Source organism: Amblyomma maculatum, chromosome 11 (genome assembly GCF_055883805.1).
Source record: "Amblyomma maculatum isolate TAMU_Amacu chromosome 11, ASM5588380v1, whole genome shotgun sequence".
Classification (NCBI taxonomy): Eukaryota; Metazoa; Arthropoda; class Arachnida; order Ixodida; family Ixodidae; genus Amblyomma; species Amblyomma maculatum.
In genome coordinates this window covers 66,705,671-66,729,258 of record NC_139354.1, presented here as the reverse complement: position 1 = coordinate 66,729,258, position 23,588 = coordinate 66,705,671, and the positions used below count along the sequence as shown (strand labels likewise).

Below are 23,588 nucleotides of genomic sequence, written 5' to 3'. Positions count from 1 at the left end.
GCGGTACTAAATGAGCTGAAACAACCGTGAGGAGTGGCTGTTGCTGCTCCCCTCCTCTTCCTCCTCTTTAAAAGGAGGAACTGCCTCGGAAAAGGTAACGGAGCGACGCGTCTCGTGGAAGGGGGACGGGGGGCGAAAACGGTTCATATTGTAGAACCTACATGTGGCTGCCTATAGTTGAGATGCACTTTGTATAGGACTTGTGCGTTCGCGGAGGGTGTCACACCGTCACTGTCGAGATACGAACCGATTGATTCATAAAAGTATGGTTGTGTAAGTTAAGGGGCAAAAATATGTCTATGTGCAAAATTTCGTGGAGGGTGAGTAGTTAATTAGACCCACGAAAGTCAATTGCAGATCAAAATAGTCAAGGCGCCGATATAGCGTGCTTGTACGCCCTTGAGCAAAGCGGGGTATCCTTGAATAAAAAAAAAAGGGGGGGGGGGGGGGGGAGAGTCAAAACAAGCACGGACGTCAAAATCGTGCAAAAAAAAAAAATAAAGTAACGTTAGGATAGAGAAAAAAGAACCAAAACAAAAAGGCAGGAATAGTAAATAAATAGAGCAGATAAAAAAGCAAAGGAGTGAAATAGCGACAAATTAGTGTAAAGAGTCGCAGGAAAGAATTTCGTCTTACCGAACTTAAGTGCCTTCAATGAACTTTGTTTTTTACAACAGCGACTGAACTATCAAACACAGTACGCTCACAGTAAATACATATTATAGGCAGCCTGTGGACACCTTCCGCATAATATGAACGCTGTTTATACAGTCTGTTGTCGAGAGACAGTTTAGTTTTATGTCCCAGTTGGAGCGTTTTTTTTTTTTTTTTTTTAATTAAACACGGTAAATTTGAAGGTGCCATTTCTTGTACAAGCAATGGCACAAACTTCTACATTGCTCTTGGGCAGCACATTTTTCCCGGTATCACTTGGCAAACTGTAACGAGCATGACATGTTTGTTTTTCAGCCGAGTAAATTGATGCGCTTGGAGTTGACTCGGGGTGGACGGAAACCTGCTTGTAAGCTATGTGGAGTAAACCAGAAAAAGAATTGCTGTGCGCATCATCATAGCAGTCGCATTGAGCATATACAAAAATAAAGCTAATCTCCTTTCAACATAGGTTGATATGCTATCCGTACTTGAGTTTTTGACGTAGTAGATAGGCGAGCAACATGTGAGGGACGTCGGGAAAAGATGTTATAGGTTACCCACTCTTTTCCTGTGTGCTCTGCAGTGCTCTATGAGGAAGAAAAGAGACGCGCAGTTAACAGTAAAAACAAGTTTCTAGCTGAATGTCACTTGTATGCAATCTCTGACACGACTGCCACAACTATGCTGTGAAGTAATTTCCGGTGTAGGGTGTCACAACGAGGAACACTCGTGGAAGGCTTTACTCCCTTCATAGCATGCGTGCCTGCGAAGCGTGACTCGTGCTAGAGCTCTGTAAGAAATATAAATTATGCGAGGAGCAGGAATATGAGACAGCAGACACTTTTAATTTGGCGTGTTCTCTTATTGCGTTTTTTTTTTCGTTGTATTTGCGCTGAAACAGCGTTCCGCTGTGATGCTAGCGTCCCTTGTCAGAGTTTTGTGCAGCACGAAGAAAAATACGGCGGACCTAGAGGCTAGCGGTACACATTTTTCATCCCCTTCGCGTGATTTATATTGCCTTCAGAATGTTCTGTTCCACTTTGGCTAGATTTATATTGTCATCAGGGTGTTCTCTTCCACTTAGGTTAGCTTTATATTGCCATCCGAATGTGCTCTTCCACTTTGGTTAGTGCAAACAAACTGCGCATGGCAATTAAGTATATTGAAAATAACAAGAACAACAAAACGGGCATGTGCTCGGTGTCTAAACGCAATCGTTGCACTCTGTTCCCCGCAGTTTGTCTACCGCGAACGTGTAAATCAAGATGGCGCTAGAGCATGGCTGCGCTTTGGCGATATATGGATATCCGCGCCGGCGCACACCCCCGCCATCAAAACCACTAAAGGCAGAAAGTTGGGCCTGAGGCCTTGATGGAAGGAAGTAAAGACCACAGAGAGAGCTTCAAGTGAAGGTTGCGAAAATAAATAAACGAAAAAGTGTCAGCGGAAAAGCGCGGACGTATATAGGGAGCTGGATCCTAAAACTCCCCAGACACCCTTCTCGCCTGGCTTTCTGCTGATCAGAAGTGTACTAGCGTTCCAAAAGGCACCATAACCCCCCCCCCCCCCCCACCCCCTCCCTCTAGCTTTGCAGCGATACTAGAACTCGTCGAAAAGCGGAGTAAGAAAAAGCAGGCTTACAGCGAACTAAACAAGCAAGACGAGAGCATCGAGAAAGAGGCGCGTTTAAAGATAGGAAGAAAAATAGAGGAGAGAGAAAGGAGACAATAAATTTGCCAGCCTTACGGGCGTGGTTCTGCTCTGCTTCGGCTGTTCCTGGAGTTTGCGAGGGCTTTTCCGTTTGAGGAAAAGCAGATTCGGGCGCCAGCTGATGGCGTGCGGCACCCGCTTACGGCTTTTCGGCGATTCTGCGTAGACTACGGGGCGATTTTTCTTCGTTTTTTTTTTCTTTATAACTCGCCGACCTTGGTTTTTGCCCATCATCCGGTTTATTTACCTTCCTTTCCTGCGAGGTGCTGCGCATGCGTACCCGCTCTTTGTGCTACGTCGTATATGTATATAGAAATATATATAGGCTGCTTGATAGGCTCACTTTTGACAGTTGGGCGCGTTTCGAGTGTCCGCGCTTGGTGTCGGACACCGCGCTGGCCTTGTTGTACACCAGCTGCCTCGTTTGCATGCCCTGTCGAGCTAATAACGAGTTTTATTATAATGCTTAGCGGACACGCATTAACAGCCGTCTTCGTGCACGCTCACTGGCAACTGCGCGACTGGGAAGTGGATGCGTACGCGTTTCTGCTAAATGTCTGCCTTGAATAACTGTCCGATTAGGTAAAACTGTCTAGTCTGCATTCAGCGCCGTACACATTCCCGGAGCTCCATAAAGACGACATGCCGACAGTAAATTTAACAACCGTCGTTCCGCCCAACCAGGGGTTGGCGCGAACTGGTTCGTTCTCCAGGCAGGGACCCGATGCACCACCAGCGGTGCTGCTCCGTCAGGGACGGGTATCTTAACACAAGACTGAAAGGTCTTGACAGATGAACTTGATTATGAGTTTTATGTAGTACATCTATTTACATATGTACACTTTTACAAGATTGCAAAGACATGGCAACAACTGGAACCTGTTGGTCGGTCTTCCCGGGAGAGACTCAAATTCGGCAGAGCCGATGGTGCAGAGCACCTACCTAAGACCCGGTCCAACCAAGAACACCCAACGAACCTTCGGCAACTTCAGTTTACACCTCGAGTTCACACCCCTTGGCCCGAGCTATCCAATCACTGGCCATAAGCGGCGTGATTGGGCCAAGAAAATTCACCCTCGCCCCGTGCCCGGTCACCGCTGTCTCCAGCGCTCTTCCGACACTGAAACAGTACAGGCAGGTGACCCATGGAGCTTCTTTTTTTTTCTTTTTTAGTTTAGGGGGAGTTGACCCTGTGAGCACTCGCGAAGATGTTCGTTCCCACGCATCTGGCACGCACCTGTCTGACCATCCGCGGACGACGCCTGTCTCCTTCGCCCCTACACAGGAGTAATTAAGCTTCGACACGGGCGTGATCAAGAGACGCTCCCAACGCTTTGCGGCGCATTCCTTCGAACGAGAAAGGGAGCGGCTCCCGCTTCCCATTCAGGGACTCGAAGGGGATTAACTAAGCAATGCCCCGCCGTCTGAGCGCCAGGCGCCGGCTTCCTCCTCAGCCGCGTCAGCTTGTGTCGTCTTCGCTGACCGACACCCGCTACCGTCACGGGAGTGATTAAGGGCCGTTGCCGTCGCTTCGTGACCCTTCTCCGAACGGCGACACGGAGGAGCATACACGTCCCATTCCGGGAATCGAGGGGATATTAACCCGACAATGCCCCTCTGCTTGGGCGCTAGGCCGCGCGCTAACTGACGATCCCTTACACCGACTTTCCGAAAGGTTAAAACTACACTCGAAGCACGTATTATAGCAAAAAGGGACTGCTCGATGTTAACGCCGGGATAACAACCAAGAGTGAAAGTGAAAATGTGCAAGGGTTTTATACCGTGTAATAATGTTGGGGGCAGTTGCCACATCCTGAGGAAAAACAATGGTAAACGTCTGGAGCACATGAGAACGGCTAAAAATATGCCCTATACTAAGACAAAACTGGACTCCCTGCACCCCCCGCTTTCGTTTTTCTCTCGAGGGCCAAAAATCCTCTTTTTCCTGGAATTTTTGAAACAATTCGTTGGCTTTGTTCTTCACGGGTTTGGTTTATTCACACATTTCGTTGGCTTTAGAAATGCGGGCGCACAGTGTGGAAATGGAAGCAGGGATAAACTGGCATTTTTAGGCGCCAGAAATGGACAGCGCCTCGTTTTTTTTGTCGAAAATGAAGAGGGTTAGAAGAAAATACTGAGAGGGAACGGGGAAACGTGGATCTACAACATACCTTCTGCACCATTCTCTTCAAGATTTTGTTTAAAATGGGGGAGGATTAGGGGCATAGCCGATTGACAAAAGTACTTCATTTTGCTTGAAAAATTGCTTCAAAGAGCGGATTTTTTTTTTTGCCGAAATTATAGCGTAGTTCGAGTTTTAATCAATCAATTACTTTCTTGCGCTCTAATTTGAGAACGCGCAGAAGCTAAGTTGTTATTATTAAGGTCTTTTTATGTCGCATATTTTATTGACGTTGCAGTGTTATACTAGCTGCGTTTATTAATTATGTTTGCAGAAAACAGCCCTAACCGACCAACACCGATTTTGCCTGTTCATGCGCCCCAAAAAGGCTTTCTTGAGGGCATCAAATCTGTCTTGTCGTCGTGTCGTTTTGGTTTTGCTTCGTACTGGTGTTAAGACGTGCGAGAAACTTGAAAAGTCGCCTGTCATTTCTCGCAGCCGTGTCCTGCACGTAGCCTGCGCCTTCCCACCGCTCATTAAAGAAAACGAAGTAGATAGCGTTTAGCACAAACAGTAGCTGTCCTGCACATCTTCCCCGTAACTTCGTCCACTTCTATCCACAGCACCTTAGCGGCTCATTTGGCGGATCACTTGCAGCAAGCGCTTTGCACGTCCACTGCATATCCCTGAGATGTCCCTTGCGTGTTCATGTAAATTGCACGCTGTGGCTTGTTCCTCGTGACTCAGGCCGACATAGGCTGTGCAGATTGTCTGTGCCATCGGCCACCATTGCGTGAATTAGGGAGTTTTGGACAGCGAAACAAGACGGCGTCGCCATCATATACTATTATCATTCTTGATTTTTAAAGCCGGCAATAAACTAGGTCAAACACGAAGGGAGTCCCTTAGCTATGGCTATTACTCTCACGATGACGTCAATGTAGCTACGCGTGCTGCCTGCCAGTACGTTCACCGCTCCACACGAACGCACAGCGCATCCGAGGACGAACTGCCCGCCGAGTACCCGACTTTCGGGGCGAGTCACAGCTAGAGCGGGTCCCCGGGTGCGAACACGTTCCACGCTTCTTTTTCCGGTGGTGAACGTGGCGCGTCGGGTGCGTAACGGACTGCGGCAGCTGGAAGGCACACGCTCGGGTGCGCGAAGGAGCTGCTTGGCGGCAGCTCCATCCTGCAGCCAGCGACGGCAGTCCAGTCTTGATGAGCCAGCCAGACACGCGCGCAACTCCCCTCCTTCGTCTTTTTTTTTTTTTTTTTTTTTTTCCCGCGTCTCCCAGATGGCGGCGCCCCGGTCGTCTGGCTGTTTATAAACACGGGAACCCCCGCTTATCCGGCGCCTCTTCCTCCTCCTCGTCTCTCTATTGCTTCGCTCGGGCCACGCGGTCTGGCATCTTGATGCAGCTCCTCTGTACAGGGTGCCCGGGGGAGAGAGAACTCCAGATGAGCTCGGGACGCCCAACTGAGGTCCGGACCCTCGACTGCCGCGTTCCACGGCGCCTCGTCTGTTGTTATCTCGTTAGGGCTCTGACACGGAGGGGGTGTTCGTTTCTCTTTTGTATGTGTGTCGACTTTGGTGGGTTAGCGATTAGTTATTCACGCCCGTCTTGTTTAGTGTGTACGGTACCGTGCCCTCTGGCCGTATGGTGGCGGCGTCTATGGCCTTAACGGGCTCCCGAAAAAAAAAATATAGAAAGAAATACGTCTGGATTCTTCTTTTAGTCCATGTTATTTTTCAATATTTTTCATGTTGCACACCCCTCCCCCCCCCTCCCCCCTTCTTTTTTTTTTCTTCCAAGCGTCTGCGCTTCACAGGGAGAGAGAAATCGAAGGCTGGTGGAAGTGTGTTGATGCTTGCTATTGCTTCCGCAATGTGCAGTCTTTTCTACACTGCCCCATATGGTGCACACTGTTGCCTATTATTTTTCGTGGCTTCAGTAAACAGACTTGCGTCGCGTGTGCTGCTAGCGTATATACATGCGCATGGTAGCAGTTCGGCGTAAGTTGCTCCCTTGTGCCATCTGGATTAGCGCCGATTTGTGAGAGCGCGTAACCCTCCGGGTTTTCGGGTACGCCGTGCTTTTTGTACAAGCTGGTGTGCTCGAATCTGCTGCGGCTCGAGGGGGGGCTCACTGATTCACTTCATGAATTTATTCGCGTCGTCTTATTCGTCTACATCCCTGCGTTTCCTTCGCAGTCTTTCTCCGCGTTCTTGAAATTGGAGAACCTATTAGAAAAGGAGCAATGAACTTTCACTACTCCGCCGCATATAAAAACATTAGTACTTTTTCCTAATGTGACACTAGCCCTGTCTTGCCAACTTCGTCGTCTTGGTTCCTGAAAGTTGAGGATACATTTTAGGCTGAAAAGTTTATGACGGCGGCAATCGATTTAACCGGAAATTTAGTCTGAAACGGGAAGTGATCAAGCTTTCTTTACCAGAATCAAGCCGAGGCAATCTTTTCTCGCTATCTTGGGACTAAACCTTCACCGGGAAGGATCTTTTTCGCACCGTTTCAGACTTGATAACCATAGCGAAAATGGCTCCTAATCTACGCGCTTGCATAGGTGGAAATAGATTGGTGTAGTGTAAACATATTGTCTCTCACATGAGCACCAGAAAAGAAAAAAAAAAAAAGCAACCTCTGTACACATTTTATCCTAAGACCAGCTGCGCCTCGCTGCGGTGGTGCAGTGGTAAGACGCCCGACTACTGTGCCGGAGTTCCCGGGTTCGATCCCGACCGCCGGCTCCTGCGTTTCGATAGAGGCGAAACGGAGAGGCGTCCGTGTACTGTGCGATATGTCAGTGCACGTTAAAGATCCCCAGGTGGTCGAAATTACTTCGTAGCCCTCTCCACTACGGCTCCTCTTTCTAACTTTCACTTCTTCCACCTTCCTCCCTTCCCTCACGGCGCGGTCAGGTGTCCACATAACCAATTATTTTTTTTTTCACCCCCCAGACCCCGAATGGTAGGTGCGCATCAATTTGATATACTGCATCTTTCTTATTCGCTTAGCTCTTCGATCGGTTTAACCAGCTCTTAAACACAGGTACGCCAAAGGGATGTATGGTGCTTTAAACGCCCTCTTAAACATGCATTTCTGTGCCAAAGACGCAGTAAAGATTAGCATTGCTGCTGACATGCAAACCTTTTGTCGGCCCATCTTGAATTTACTCGCATCCCGGAATAGCCTTGGCATTGTCTTCCCGACACAACGGCGCTGTCCTGCCTGGCCCTGGGAGCCGGACGGGATTTCTGCGTCTCCCGGGGCGGATGCTCTCGCGGTGTCTGGAAGACGAAGCATGCAACGCGAGACTAGCGAGAAGGGGAGGGTGGCACGGCAAAAAGCGCCAACTGTAAATATCGCCCCCTCTCTGTTTGCAGCTCGCGGGCCTCATCCAATCTCTACCCTTCCTGAGTGCCCCAGTTGACTTCCAGGAAGGGTGACTCTCCCCCCTGAGCCCGGGCCCATAAAACAGCTCACCAAGGATAGAAGGGTCCGAGATGGGAGTGGAAGAGGTGGAAAGCGGGCGAGGGGGATTCCGACGTCGTATACGCTCATCTGTTTGTGTTGTGGTCTGACGCAGAGTTTTGTCGGTCTCTTCCTCCGTCGACCTCCTCTGCATCCGCCCCCTCTTCCTTGATGCTCTGGTAGCGTGAGAAGGGAGAAGGAGACAGTGAAAGAGGAGAGAGACACAGGGGTGCAAACCGAGCGGTGTGTCGTTCACGCATCGTCGCAGATGCCGCTACCGCTGCGAGCATTCCTCCTCCTCCTTCTTTCGAGGCTCCTCATAGCAGCCTCCGCTCCTCTCTGCTTTAGCGCTGAGGTTCTTTGGGTCTTGAGGGGTCGCTGGCCTCGTCCAGCGATCCGTTAGATGAGACGCGGGTTGCGGCGGGCGCGCGCGGGGTCCTCCGCTTCTGGCGGTCGTGCGGCCGCGGGTTCCACAGCTATTTTTCTTTCCAACTTCGGAATCACGAGAGTGGCGTCTTTGGCACTTACTGTGTATTACTTGCTCTCCAGAAAGAGGAGACACAGGGGGAAAATAGAGTTAAAAAAGTTTCAGAGCAGTGTATCCAAAAGTAGCGCGAATCGGTAAGCAGGACATTGGCCTTCGGGAGCGGTGACAGGGGATTAGTAGTATAGGGCGAGGCACAGGGGAGCAGTTAATTGTGTTAGTGATCATTATCTACACCCCCCCCCCCCCTCCCTCAACCTCTTAAAGCTAGGAACATCTGATCCCGGGCGCCTGCTTTTCATCAAGGCATCCTGGGTTGGCACATGCTTCAATTATCGCCCGTTAAGCTTTTACCCAGAATGAATTGAGATATTGGCGGACGTGCTCTGCTCATTTGCTTTGATGTCAGGATCGAATTAAGGGACCGTGCCGCGATTCGCTGAGTTATACTCAATACGCCAGAGACGCTTTTTTTTTTTTTTTTTTTCAACCATGGCCACTTCATCACAAAGGCCATTTTCATGCCAGAACCGTGCGCACGCCGGTCGGCGAAGTTTTTAAGCAAAGTTTCGAACGCTGACTGCAACGCATTCTGAGCGGAAGTGGACGCGCGTTACAACGTTTGAAATTTATTTCTACCAGTGCGCGACAAATTACACTTGTGACGTCATTGACCACTCCAGTTTTTTTTTCCTTTTTTTATGTGAAGTGAACTCTCTTTCTCTCTCTCTCTGTCTCTCTCTCTTTTTCCCGCCGATTTCCTGATTACTTGTTTGTGTCCTCCGTCTTCCATTTTCCAAACTCCATTGATCACATGTTGTCACTGAGCATGTGGCATTATAATCAATAAACAGCGCTACAGACTAGGACGAAGATCAAGAAGCAAACAGGGCGGGCGCTGGATCTTCGACCTGGTCTGTAGCGCTGTCTATTCATTATGTCACCGTACCAACTCATTAGTAGGCATTAGTAGGTTCACGAATGTGTGTATTGAGCCAACATTGCTGTGCTCCAATAAGACATGGTATTGCGCTGGGCTAGTTGTTTCATCATACTCGGTAAGAAGACAGCGCAAAAAAGACAACCACAGGAGAGAACACCTGTCGTTTTGTCATGTTCTCTGCTATAGTTGTCTTTTTTTTTTGCGCCGTTTTCTTATCGCCGCGTGCTCGTAGTCCTAGCATTTCGTCATTTAGAATATCGCGTTCAGACCTGTACGCTACGCTTCAGGGGCACCTCTCAGCGGTGCCTCCAGATGGGCCAGCAGCTTGAAGGGTTGCTCGAGCAGCGAGCTAAGCAAGGGCTCTCTGAACGTGAGCCGAAGGCCGGCGGGCATATCCAAGGTCGTTAAGGGTGCCCGTAATACACATCGTGATCGGGTGTGTGCCGTGTACGGGTTTGTACGAGAGCCCATTTCGCCCCCCTCAAGAAGAAGGCAGAGGAACGGGATGCCGTCATCCGATCGCAGTCGCCGCAAGGCCGCGCGTGGGTCCTTCTCGCAACAAATGCCCGCGGTCTCTGGAGGTGATTTCCTTTTTCTTTCTTCTCCCAGCGACTCGTCGTCTCTGCTCTGGGGAGGCTGCGCTGCTGTTTCGGGGTTGCGTGGCTGAGTGTTACGTCTTTGCTTTCAGCGCCGGCGAACGCGCGCTTAGGGGATAAATATAAACACCTCGAGGCTGAACGCGGGCACCCCCCTTTCTCTCTGGGCTGTCGCTTCGGTCTATTCCCGTACAACTTGTTTCGAGGCGCTGCGTTCTTGTTCATTCATTTGTAGGTTTCGGGGGGAGGGGTCTTTGATCGGAGTAGACTACGTCAGGGCCGTAGCGTACGGGCTCGCGTGGATGCTTTGCTTTTTACAGTAAATTGCCCCGTGTTGGTTATGCGCGCTTTATAGTGTGTGCCAGCCGCACTCTTATGCTTTTGCCACAGAACTTGGGAAGGAGGAGGATGGTTCTGTCCCGCATTTGCTGTCTTTTTAGTGACGTCACACGCGTCATAACTGGTGACGAAGCTCCGCTTCTACCAACTTTCCGCGTAAGGCGGAGAGAAACGCTGCCATCGTGTCTTGTCCTCTTATTTGTTGCCAGTTTGTTGCACGCGGCGATAACCAGATTATGTAGACCGACCATTGTGACGGACAGCCTCGCCCTTGAATCGCAGTCTTGGAATCCGTCAAGTAACGGCCCTCAGCATATCAAGTGAACCTTAAACGAAAAAAAAAAATGCTTGGAGTTCGGCCATTTCAGTACTCTGCAGGTTCCCACCCAACAAGTACACTGCATTATCACGTGCGCTTTGCTGGTCTCTGGCGCGGATGCATGCGGCATGCATGAGATCGCCTCCGCAGTGTTCCTCGTTTGGAGTGTGCGGGGACATGGGACATCTCATACATGATCTCTCTGCTTACAACGAGGAAAGGCGTATTGCGCTGCATGGCTCTCTTTAAGACGTCGTTTACTCGAGCGGCAACTATAGTTGGGTAGGAAGGGGGCTTATTTTCTAACTCTAGCCTCTCGTCTCGAAGCTTTGGTCTCTTGTTTCAGAGTCGTTTGTCAGCTCGGCGCTTGGGAAGACTTTCGAGCAGGTCTGGCCCAGCAAGAAGCGTGGAGAGCTACGTATACGTAGTTCTGTCGGTGTATGCGCTCGCATGGAGGCGCGTTGATATTTTTGTGTTACGGTCAACCCTTAAAAAATTTTTGCCGTGTGCAATGCAAGGTCGTCCTCATCTGCGGCACCGAAGCACATATCAGGCTTTACGATTGGCGCCCCCTTTCTGTAATGGGGAGGAGGATAGGGTTTGGCCTGGGGGCAAAATATTCGACTCCCGTTTCGAAGTTTCCTTCCTCAACCCTGTGATGCAGTAAGATCTCAAGCGCTTGTAGGCAGGAAATTTGCTTTTGTCACGTATGGCCGTCGGTGGCTGTTTGCCGCTGCTTTTACAAGGCTCAACATTTGCGCAAACCTTCGGAAAGCTAAACCATTAGGGTTTATAGGGGAATACACAAGTTTTTTTTTTTTAATTGTGGAGGCTTAAGCTGTTAAATCTACCGAGCATTGGCTCTGTCATGCAAGGCTGTACGGTCATACTAGCGTCTCTTCACTATGTGAGCTTCTCGCTCTCGGTCTCAACTTCGAGCAGATTGCGCTTTATCTTCAGTGCTGCTTCTTGGTGAGCTACATCATCTCGATGATTAGATTCAGCCTGATTGATGCCTGTCCCGAAGCGTTGACATACTCAGTCCGGCAAGCGCCTCATTCATGGCGTGACTGAGCAACCCAGCGAAGCAGTTTGTTAAACACCCCGACCGATCAGGTTTTATCACAGCGGAGAGCCTCCAAGATCAAGACGATAGCTCGGTGGCCCCTGGTAGTGCTGGACGGAGAGAATGAAGAAGCGCACAGAGGTATATGGGCAGGAGCGCGAGGCTAGCTGCTCAAGGTCAACCGCGCTAGTAGCATTAGCGGCGCAAAGAGTAGATAATAGCCAATAAGGGCGAAAGACGCTGGGTTAAGGCGCACCACACCAGACTGCACTAGCAACTGAACTATTATTTAAACAACGCAACGGCTTTTATCCCGGCCGCGGCGGTCGCTTTGTCGACGGAGGCCAAGCTTAGGAAGGCGTCCATGGGCTGTGCGATGTCAGTGCACGTTAAAGAACCCCAGGGGGTCGAAATTTCCGGCGCCTTCCACTATGGCGCGTCTCATAGCCTGAGTCACTTTGGGACGCTAAACACCACAAACCGCTTTTATACCATAAACCTTAAGCGCTAAAAAAAAAAAAAAAAAAAAAAAAAAAAGAAATGACGGGGACATGAGAGGGACGTACACGTACAGGGCAAAGCGCTTTGTCATGTCTCTCCCTCTCATGTCCCCGTCTTTTTTTGCATTTCAGGCTATGCTAAAATCAGCAAACTCCGCCAAGTAGCCAAGAAACATCCTTGCTGGGCTTCGCTTTTTATAGATCAAATATGCATGTGCACTGGAAAACAACCGAGGGGTTTGGCGCGAATGGATGAACTCCAATTGCACAGCTAGTATAATGGACGTTTTAGGATTAGCTATATATGTATAGCTGACAACTACAGCTGTCCTTTCGCGCCCTTTAGCGCGTCTTTTGCACACGTTTGTGTGTGTGTGTGTGTGTGTGTGTGTGTGTGTGTGTGTGTGTGTGTGTGTGTGTGTGTGTGCGTGTGTGCGGGTGTGCGTGTGCGTGTGCGCGTGTGCGCGTGTGCGCGTGTGCGCGTGTGCGCGTGTGCGTGTGCGTGTGCGTGTGTGTGTGTGTGTGTGTGTGTGTGTGTGTGTGTGTGTGTGTGTGTGTGTGTGTGTGTGTGTGTGTGTGTGTGTGTGTGTGTGTGTGTGTGTGTGTGTGTGTGTGTGTGTGTGTGTGTGTGTGTGTCCAGCGTGTCAAATCAGTCGAGTGCAATCTACTGTTCTCGTCTTGTTCTCGCGCTCTTTACCTTCGACGTTCGCTTGTGGCTTTTGCAGGTAGTCCCGACCTTCGAGTTCAAATGCTGGGAGAACGCCAAGTCGGGCACGTTCTTCGCCCGGGACAACGTGGACAATTTCCTGAGATGGTGCCGCAAGTTTGGAGTCAACGAGTCCGTCATGTTCGAGTCGGACGGCCTGGGTGAGTCGCTGCCCATGGCATTCGCCTGCACTTGCTGACGTGCTCAGCTTATAGATGCCGAAGCTTGGCGTTGTCGTTACTGCAACAACCGAATCTCACGAGGGTGTTGTTGCGGGCTAGTAGGTTTAACATTGCTAACAAGGGAACAGTGCGAACATAGGACGTGTCTGTATTGTTCGTTCATTGATTCGTCCTGTCTTTGAGCTGTTCCCTTTTTGTAAAAATCGAATCCCTGCTTACTCTGTAACAAAGAGAAGGGCGGAACTTTGCGAGGCCGCCTGCGGTGGGCCTTGATTTCGTTTGCTGCAGGAACTGTAGTTGCGATTGAGCGTGCCATTGCGTCCAGCAGTATGTATACTTGTCGGCTCAAGGCGAGCCTACATCTCTCATCCGGTAGTGTAACTTTAAAGCTGTAAATGTTTGGGAACATTTTTTTCTTGGACCTTACCTTATCGAAGACATTATACTATAGTATCTGGGATGGAAATGCTCTCCCGTTCACATGCTGACCACTTTAAATATGGTCGTTCTGGGCTTGTACCAGCTGATTGGCGTGGAATGGACTCCGATATGGAAGTGGACGGAGCGGGAATAAGGGGATAGAGCAGCTTTTATTACTAGAATTCTGCCCCACTGATGCGTAGAAACTTTATTTGGAGGCTCTGTGTTGGCTTATGTAATATCTACAACCGCGGCTAAAAGTCTGGGGGCCACACGGCTTTCGCTTCATAGCTCCAGGGGTCCTATGTACGCTCCCTATCACAGCTCGAGAAGTATGGCCTGTATTTGCGACGGAGGCAGTACTTTGTGCGCTTGAGCATAGGGAACGAATTCCTAGATGAGACCTCTTTCGTATGATGTCTTCATCATTCCCCTCGCAGCGGTGTAGAAAAGCTTTTGGTATATGCACACTCACTATTTTGAAACCGCATATCAAAGAAGGGTGACGCGTCACTGTACACTCGGTTCGGATTCCTTAGTATCAGGTTTCAGTACTTGTGTGGCACTTTTTTTTGCCAGAATTCAGCGTGTAGATTCCAGCGAGGTAAGTCAACCTCACTTCGTGTAATCAATCTTGTTGAATTATACTTCCTTGCCACCTTTCGCAGTCGAACGCTTTTTCTCCGGCGCTTGTTTGACAGGTACCGTTAGGTTCCGTATGTCTGTCTTCACCATCCTGTAATGAAAAGCGCCCTGCTAGGAGGCCAGAGAGCTTCAAACCCGCCGTCGTACTGCTGTCGAGAGTTTTCAGGGCACTATACTGACTCGACTAGAACCGCGTAAAATGTGAAGAAAGAAAGCGGTCTGTCACCCTAACGACGCGTGCCCACGTGTTACGAGACGCACTTCTCTAACGAGCCGCCCGTGTTATGTGTGGAGCTTATTGGGCCCCTCGAGCCTGTTCGGTTTCCCGTCCCGCCCGAAAGGCGTTAACGACAGCGCCTGGAAGGGGATCGCTCAGGTCTAAGAATAGCGTCACCTGGGTTTGCTTTCGCGCCTTCGCAGCCTACTGTGCATGTTTTTTTTTTTTTTTTTTTTTTTTCTCGTACCCGCTTGCCGTTTTGTCGAGCAACGTGCCAACGCCATTAGGCCCCAATTTGTCCGCTCCTCGAGCGCCTGAAAGGTGACAGGAGTGTATAGTGCGTCCCTGCACTCTCGGAGCGCGTAAAGGCGAGGTGTTCACTGACGGAGGCGTCGTGAGTAGTGCGCGGCGCGCTGAAAAGTTGACAACGCACTTTAAGTGGACTTCCTCTCTTCTTTTTCCTGCTAGTGGCGAAAGAGTGATAAACGTTGACTCGTTGAGGAGGGAAAAACCGCGAGCTTTCCCCTCTTAGTGGTTCACAGCACTAACACCTAGAACGACAAGAAACACAACCACACACAGCCATTTTAACGGTACTTTCCCATCTGTTCTTTGATTTGAGCAACAATTTTCGTAGCGTCGGAAAGATGTAGTAGCTTGAAAGGCTTTAGGTTTGGTTGGTTGGTTTGTGGCGTTTAACGTCCCAAAGCGATTCAGGCTATGAGAGACGCCGTAGTGGAGGACTGCGGAAATTTCGACCGCATTTGGTTCTTCAACGTGCACTGACATCGCACAGCACACGGGCGCCTTGCTTTTCGCCTCCAAAGAAAAGCGGCAGCCGAGGCTGGGATTCGATCCCGCATCCTTGGGGACCGAATCCGCTACGTGTCCGGGCAGGACATGTAGCGCGAAGAAAGGTTAACCGATGGTAGGCTTACGGCAACAAACTGGATTCCAAAGGAAGGAAAGCGTAGCAGCGGGCGGCAGAAAACTAGGTGGGCGGATGAGATTTAGAAGTTCGCGGGGGTCAAGTGGATGCAGCTAGCACAGGACCAGGTTAATTGGAGGAATATGGGAGAGGCCTTCGCCCTGATGATGATGATGATGATGATGATGATGATCCCTGGGGACAGTAGCCGAGCGCCCTAACCACTGCACCACCACGGCGGAGGTGCGTGGTAGTTTTATGTATATTGGTAGGCTTATGATATTAAGAAATTTGCGGGGGTCAAGTGGATGCGGCTAGCACAGTGGGCGTAGTCGGCTGATCGCGTAGTGGTAAATGTCTGTTTTCAAGGAACGTATTCTTGAGACTGAGCATTGTGCTTCTCATCTACGCTGTGTATTTTAGCACTTTATGGTTGGGAAGCAGTTTATATTAGTTTTTTTGCTCTCGTCCTCCTCTAACTATTGGTGACGGTCCTGCAGAAAATCAGAATACTCGCTTAAAAGTCTGGCGCGAAATTGATACGAGCCCATCGACTGCGATCGGCTCCACAAGTATCACTCTGATTTACTCAGTTGAGTGGTGTGCGTTCCGGAACGTACGCTTTCCGATGTGGACATTTTTTTTTTTTTATTCTCAAAAATATTTCTCCGCGCACCCACCTCTTGCTATGCTGTGGTTTATCCCGGTTCCTCCCCTCTAGTGCCTGCAATCGTCCAATCTTATTTGGGCACCCGGTCACCAGGGACTCAGGGGAAACGAACAGGCCGATCAGGCCGCCCGCGCACTCTCTCCCCGGGCTATCTCCTTGTCCTTGGAAGCCTACTCCCAATCAGACAATCTGGCCCTTACATTCAAAGACATCACCGATTACTACAAGGAGGAGCACAGGCGCTACCCGGCCCCTTGTAAGGGACTGGATCGCGCTGACGAGCGCCTCCTCATCAAAATTTTTACCAATACAGTACTGTGCCCGGCGGTGCTTAAACATTTCAACCCGTCCTTTGATGGTGCGTGCCAGTACTGTGGGAAGGTGGCCGACACCTTTCACATGGTCTGGGCGTGCCAGTCAAACCCATCCATTCCCCCCAACCCCAATCCAACTAGAGAGGACTGGGAGGCGGCCCTGCTCGGCTGTCAAGAACTCAAGGCTCAAAAGGCCTTGGTTCAACGGACGCGGGCGGCGTTGCTGGCCAATGGGGCCCCGGAATAGGGGCTCCACCTAGTATTGTGAGGGGGAGACCGATACGTCTCTAACCCAAACACCTCTGTAATCATTAATTTGTTATTTATAAATGTTTTAACCACCACCACCACCCCTCTCCTTTTTTCTGGTTTTGTTTGCCTTTATTCCTCCCCTGATCATTTCTTTTGACACTCATTTTGTCCAGCGTATCCATCACTTTGTCCCTCTCGTTGCCTTCCTCTCGCTCAGCTTGTCTCTCCGCTTGACTCTGGTTTTGAAGCCCTTATCCCCCCGCTTCTCCCTCTCGGTTTCCCCTCCCGTTGTCTCTCTTCTACTTTTGTGTCTCTTCTAAATTGTATTTTCATTTATCTTTGTTCCCGCCCCGCCGCTGTGGTGCAGTGGTTATGGCGCTCGACTACTGTGCCTAAGGATGCGGGATCGAATCCCGGCCGCGGCGGCCGCTTTTCGATGGAGGCGAAAAGCAAGGTGTCCGTGTGTTGTGCGATAACCCTAGGTGGTCAAAATTTCCGGAGCCCTCCACTATGGCGTCTCTCATAGCCTGATTCCCTTTGGAACCTTAAACCTCACAGACGAAACCTTTTTCTCGTTTCCCGTCTTATCTCCTTACGTGTCCTTGTCTCGTCCCTTCTCTTGTCCTTGCTCTTTGACCCCCTCTTGTGTGTCTCGCATCCTGGCCGTCGCGATCCGACTGCCGCTTGCAGTGCTGCACAACCAGCCCCGCTGCGTGGTGCTGTGCCTTCTGGAGCTGGGACGCATCGCATCGCGGTTCGGCGTCGAGCCTCCCGGCCTGGTGCAGCTCGAGAAGGAGATCGAGGAGCAGGAGCAGCAGCTGCTGCAGACAGAGGGCGATGTGGCGGCCGTCGTAGCCGCAGCCGACTTGGTAGTCGTCGACGAGGACTCGTCGTCGGCCTGCTCCTCGCCGGCGCTGTCCCGCGCTCACTCGTGCCTCTCGGACGATGACGTCGCCTCCAACACCGGCGAGCACGGGTACACGAACGCTTACAATAAACGTTTCACTTGAACAGATGCTCAGTAAGCATCGGGCGAAATGCTCGTGGTTGGCTATGTAAGTTTTAATTCACAGCAAAGGGTAATTATCGTGAAAGACCATATGAATGTGGTCAGAAGGCTGAAAAAAAATTACTCTGTAAATCTTCATGCTCGCCCTCATCTCGAAAATTATACATCGCCAGGTGATCCGCGCCTTTAGCTGTCACGCGCGTAGTGGCCGGCTAAAATATGAATTATATTGCTGCTCGAGTTCTTTCTATGTAGTTCTAAGAAAAAAAAAAAAACTAGCACAACGGGTACTTTAGAGGCAAGTCTGAGGGTGTCGTCTCATCTGCCTTGGTGCTAAATAGCTTAATTCAGACGGTCGATTTAGATAATTTCGAGGACTGGAATTCGCCACTTCAGCGACCCTCGTGGTCTATGTATCAGCTTAAAAAATAATAACAATAATAATATCCCACGTACAACATATGCTACTTCTTTGTTCTGTGGATATAATGTCCCAAAGTTTTGTAGTTAGTTGGCAAGCACCATCGCCTTTCTCCCTCGTCTGAAGCTATGCAAGCTTATAGCGGCGTTCCTGCACTATACTATGGGTACTTCGTTCTCGAAGCAAGCTGCGATCAGTCAGAGTATTATTCGCCGGCACTCTTCGCCAGCCTGTGAACAGTTCTGGTCCTCTTCTGTTTCGAAGGCTGGCGACGACGAACGGTGCGTCGGACGGCGGTTCCCTGGAGCCGCAGCTCCCCGGCGTTATCGCCGACGCCGTGGACGGCGTACCCATCAACGGGGGCTCCCGGAAGGCGGGCCTGGACGACGACGACGATGACGACGGCCGCGACTCCGGCCTGCCGCACGAGGGCGGCGACGCCCCCTACGGCGCCGAGGACTCCCTGGACGGCTCGCTCAACGGAACCTCGTCCACGCCAAGCCCGCCGCCCGCGCAGCCGCCCGTGCAGAAAGGCCCCTCCAAGAAGACCGACGGCGTCAAGAAGAAGGCGCCCTCGGACCTGGACCGAAAGGTCAGTGCGGCGATGGCTGCCGCTCACTCTTTCCGCCGCTCACTCTTTCCGCCGCTCACTCTTTCAGCCGCTTTCTCTTTCAGCCGCTCTCTCTTTCAGCCGCTCTCTCTTTCAGCCGCTCGAACTGAAGACGTCAGAATGAGTTTTGCAAATCCCCTTCAAAAGAACTCCTCTAGCCAAAGGCATCGTTGCGGTGTAGTCAGTCGTTTTGCCTCTGGTAGCATGCTCCTTCTAATGGTCTTGGCAGCCGCAGGGCGGTCAGCTTCGACTGCATGTGAATAGGTGGATGCCATAAGCGGTGTTTACATGAAGGCGACAGTATCGCATCGCATTTCGTTGCGCATAACGGTAGCGCACTGCGCCAGCGTTTACGTGTAGCGCATTAGCTCTGGCGCATTAATGCGATCCGCTTTCGTGCTGCATTAACTCGGCTTATATGAATGCGATGCGCCTGTTGTCGCATTCATATAAATGCGGCTTTATGCTGGAGAGCCTTCTATAAGGGGAATTGGCCCCTTCATCTCGAGCCAATACGTGGAAATTGAAGTAGCGTATACAAAAGATGGCCTTTGTAGAATACAAAGGCTTTCGTTGCTAGCTCCTATAAGAACGAGATTTTGTCAACGAAGAAATCATCTCGTATGGTATAAATGCATTACCGCAGTCACCTAGCTCGGCGTTAGGGCGATTAGAACTGTTTAACTGGATGTAACTCAACAACAAAGTTGCAAATGCCTCTTAAAGAAGGCCGTCCAGCCAAAATGGTGTCGGCTGTTTTTCATGCCGTTTTCAGAATTGCGAAAGCATTAATGTAGGCTATGCTCTGTCCGCAGAATTTGTCATCAAAAAAAAAAAACAAAAAAAAAAAAAAAGAAAAGCTAGGCGCCCGTGTGGTGGGCGATGTCAGTGCATGGTAAAAGACCTTATGAACGACACGCCCTTATTGATCAAAGCGGAGGCCAGCCATCTTACCTTGCATTGACTTACTTGTGTGGGCTTACTTAAACCGTAGGTAGGCTCATGATACCACGACCATATTCCAAAAGTGATGCAGATTCATCTAATTGGAATCCCAGGTGGTCGAAATTTCCGGAGTCCTCCACTACGGCGTCTCTCATAGCCTGAGTCGCTTTGGGATCGACGCTAAACCCTATAAACCAAATCAAACGTGTCGCCAGATGGTGGGCCATTCTTTTCCTGTAAACCAGTTAATTTACAGATTAGCTGTAGGTGTCCACCATGCCCCGGTTTCAGTTCGGGACTCCTTTCTCTTACAGCATGGTTCATGTGTCCACTGAGAAAGTGCGATGGATACTGCATCTTGTTTTTTCGTAAACTGATTACTAATGCGAAAATGTCATTAGGCTGTGTAAAGAAATAAGAATGACAATTAGTGAATGATAATAATAATAATAAACGACGCTTGTGATGAAGAGTAATAATAAAAATGATAAATTGAAATGACGAAATAAAACCGCAATAGAAATAAACATGATAAAAAGTAAGAAACTCAAAGTTACATAAAAAAAAAAACGCCGCGGGCAACGCTAATGATTTGTATCCTCCCTAAGCAGTTTCTGCGGTGACTGTTTTTTTTTTTGTTTTTTATTGACATTGATGTTTGATCACGTGTGTGGCGATTTGCTCTGTCTTGTTCCCTGTGTCTCTGATTGCCGCAGCTCAGGTCTTTAAGGGAGTGGATATCGCTTTCGGCGGCCGGCGTCCAACTTTCTTGCCGTTTTCGTTTACTACCTTGGTAAAATCGCCGTCTGCACCACGATCGAAACCGCGGGTGATCTGTAGTGGACGCGTTTAGTCCTATCTGTGTCCAATGTCGCTTCTGGGACAGCCTCGGGCGGGGGAATCTTCGTCGCATCCTGTGCATTTAGTGGTTCATTTTCCGTGCGCGGTTTTTCCCTGTGCCCCTGCATAGCGCCTGTATTCGTATGGTGCAGCGTATCAATCGATCGCGTTGTTCCGCATCGGGAGGGTAAAGCTTGTTGACGACGACGCAGAGAAATGCGCGCATCCCTGGTGAAAAAGAGTGCAACAATAGTTGCTCATGCACCCGCCAATTCGGATTGCTACTGATTCAGTGTCGTATAGACGTCCAGGCATTTCGTCCTTTGTTTCCTTCGTCTGGTACTCCATCCTCTTCCTCATCTTCCATGCTCACCCGAATGGCTTGGGTATCGATTTTTGGTGAGCAGAATGGCTTGGGTATCGATTTCTTCTGCCCGACTACTGTGCCGGAGTACCCGGGTTCGAACCCGACCTCAGCGGCTGCGTTTCGATGGAGGCGAAACGAAGAGGCGTCCGTGTGCTGTGCGATGTCAGCGCACGTTAAAGATCCCCAGGTGGTCGAAATTACTCCGTAGCCCTCCACTACGGCTCCTCTTTCTCTCTTTCCACTTTCACTCCCACCTTCCTCCCTTCCCTTACGGCGCGATTGAGGTGTCCACAGAAAACAAGTGAGGCAGTTACTGCGCCTTTACCTTCCTATAAATCAATCAGTCACGGGTATCGATTTCTTCTATGCCTACTCGGGCTGCGTATCTGCAGTGCAGGTTTTTCAAGGCATGGGTGCTTTGTCCAGATGAGCTCTGCTTTGTATAGTGCGCTCGCGAAACCCACCCCAAATCGCGGACTCGAAAGTTTTGGCGAAAATTCTGTCTCCTTTTAGACTATGCGAGGCATTTCTTCGCTCGCTTCTAGTCAAACATCCACCAAGAATTATGTTCATTTTTTCTTCCTGTTGCAACAGCTGCGATCAAGCTCAAATTTGTTTCTTACGGCAAACAGTGGGATAAGCAGCCTTCTACATGCATTCGCCCGCAAGGTATCGCTACTAGAAGTTTGCTATCCCCGGTATTTCCTAAACCCGGTGTACGAGAGGGCCGCCACTCGGAGCGCCCGCAGTGCGAACCCGGAAATGAGCTTCGCCCTGTACTCGCAATTTAGTTCTTTTTTTTTTTTCCTTTTGCGTGGTCGCGCGCGTTCTCTTGCTCGCATGCCGTACTTCCTTCTGCTTTCAAAAATTTACATTGCTTAGAAGGCCCTCGCGTCATTTTTTCCCGTTAGGTTAGGTTAGGGGTCACTACACGTCCGCGAAGCTAAAGAATTTGACCGAACGTTGGGTACAAATAGTGACCCCTTGAATCCTTTTTGCGTGCCTTCGCGCGGAGTGCTGACGTCTGCTCTGGCTGACTCCATTTCTTATCCACATCCATTTGTGTACCTATGCGCTTTTTTCGTGCCTAGTCTGCTGAAGGAATAACGTAAGGAGATATGAAGATATTTATAAGCGGTTAAGATGCCAGTTGTCAGTAGGGCACAGCTTAGTGTCTGCGCTTTCATGAGGCGAGGGTCGCTATTTGTTGGGAGAAGGGGGGAGCATGACATATCCTTCTATCAGTCGTGTCTTTCGCGCGCTGCCAGGACCAGCAAGTATGTCATGTGGTCCGCCCGTTTGTACAGTCATTGAATCAGCTTGCTGCTGCTGAATCTTAGCCGGAGAGCTTTCTTTTCTTTTTTTTTTTTTTTGTTTGATAATCAACCATCTCCGTCCGCATTACAGCTTTGGCGTACCGATGGAGAGCGGTGTAACCACGTTTACCGCTCTCTATTGGTGTATATATCGTGTTATAGCGGTGCACGAAATCGGGTCTTCGTCTGTCGCTAGCGCGTGTCCGTTGTACCGAAGCTCGCTAATTTTGTAGAATCATGACCGGCGGCACAACACCGCGCTTTCCGGACGCACATCCCAGCGCGCGGGGAGCGCCAAGGGTCGCCCAGACGCGCGTAGCAAGGCGAAGAGCGAGCGAGTGCCACGCACGCCCATCCCCACCTCACTGCTGTCGTTACTATGCAGGCGCGCCCCACTGCACTCTGCCCTTCACTGTTATTCACGGAACTGTGCTAGAGCTTCGAGAGCGAAGAAAGGACGCCGAAGCCCGTCGTTTCCCTCCCTCGGGAGGCCCTCCCATCTACTTTCAGTTTTTTTTTTTTTTTTTTATTCGTGATGGATGCTTTGCCTTCCTTTGTTTTTCTTCGCGCGAAAAGAATGTGTTCCCGAGGCACACCTTAACATCAATATGCGTTAGTGGGCGCTTTCTTTTTCGTTCTTAATTTACCGTCTTCTCTCCCCCCCTCCCCTTCCCCCTGCATATCTGGGTCCCACGTGACCTCCTGCCAGCGCCTCTCGATCTCTTTCTCATTCTCGTTCTCCCGGTATGGTTGCCCATTTCGACTATGTGCTACTTTATGCTAACCTCTGTGTGGCCTGCTCTCGCGAAGCACCCGGCGTGTTCTTCCGCTGAATTCCATCCGCCCCTGCCCAACGGTTCTTTTCTGCTTAACTATGTGCGTCGGGGTAGACCGCACCTTCCGTTCCAGTAGATCAGGGCTAGAGGAGCCCCAAAATCGATGTCGTCTTCGTTCGGCGTTGATGGAAGGTGAAATTGAGACCTTATAGAATTGCTACTCCGCTATAAGTGCAACAGACCCGAGGCCACTTACATTGTAAAGATAACGCGCATGAAGGTGTTGCACTGAAAATGTATACCACGTCGAGACTTCCCCCGAAACATCTTTTGGTACCACCCCAGCGATAGTGACTACGAAGGAAGTAGAATGGATGGGTTGATACGTGGCGGTTCACTGAGGAAGGCAGTGCAGAGGCCGCACAGTGACAATTTCTGGCAATTGGAGCTTGTCTCGTCGCCTGTCAGAATATCCCGCCTTTGTGTGTTTCATTTCATTTTCTTTTTTCTTTTTAACCTTCATCGTGAGCTAAGTTGTAGGCCGTCACTGATATCGCCTGGAAAGCTGCTTTCTTGCCTTTCTTGCATCGGGGGTATAATGGCCGCTATAGTTTCGAAACCAGCGGCCAAAACCAAGGCTCGGGGGAACCTGAACATCGTGGTGTGCCTGGTCGGCGCGGACTACACGGGAAGTTTTCCGCGCAAATAAACGCCACGAATGCACTCTCCAATTGTGATGTCTCTGC

The 23,588-nt window shown here is 50.2% G+C and overlaps 1 protein-coding gene across 1 annotated transcript in view; it reads left to right on the top strand.

Moving 5' to 3' along the window:
- Positions 1 to 23,588, top strand: part of LOC146174030 (growth arrest-specific protein 2-like) — a 234,962-nt gene that overhangs the window by 192,351 nt on the left and 19,023 nt on the right. Inside the window, exons 5-7 of the mRNA XM_084584333.1 lie at positions 12,950 to 13,091; positions 17,249 to 17,534; positions 18,253 to 18,580. Of these exons, the coding sequence (XP_084440459.1) occupies positions 12,950 to 13,091; positions 17,249 to 17,534; positions 18,253 to 18,580 (756 nt within the window). The remainder of the gene's footprint in view (positions 1 to 12,949; positions 13,092 to 17,248; positions 17,535 to 18,252; positions 18,581 to 23,588) is intronic.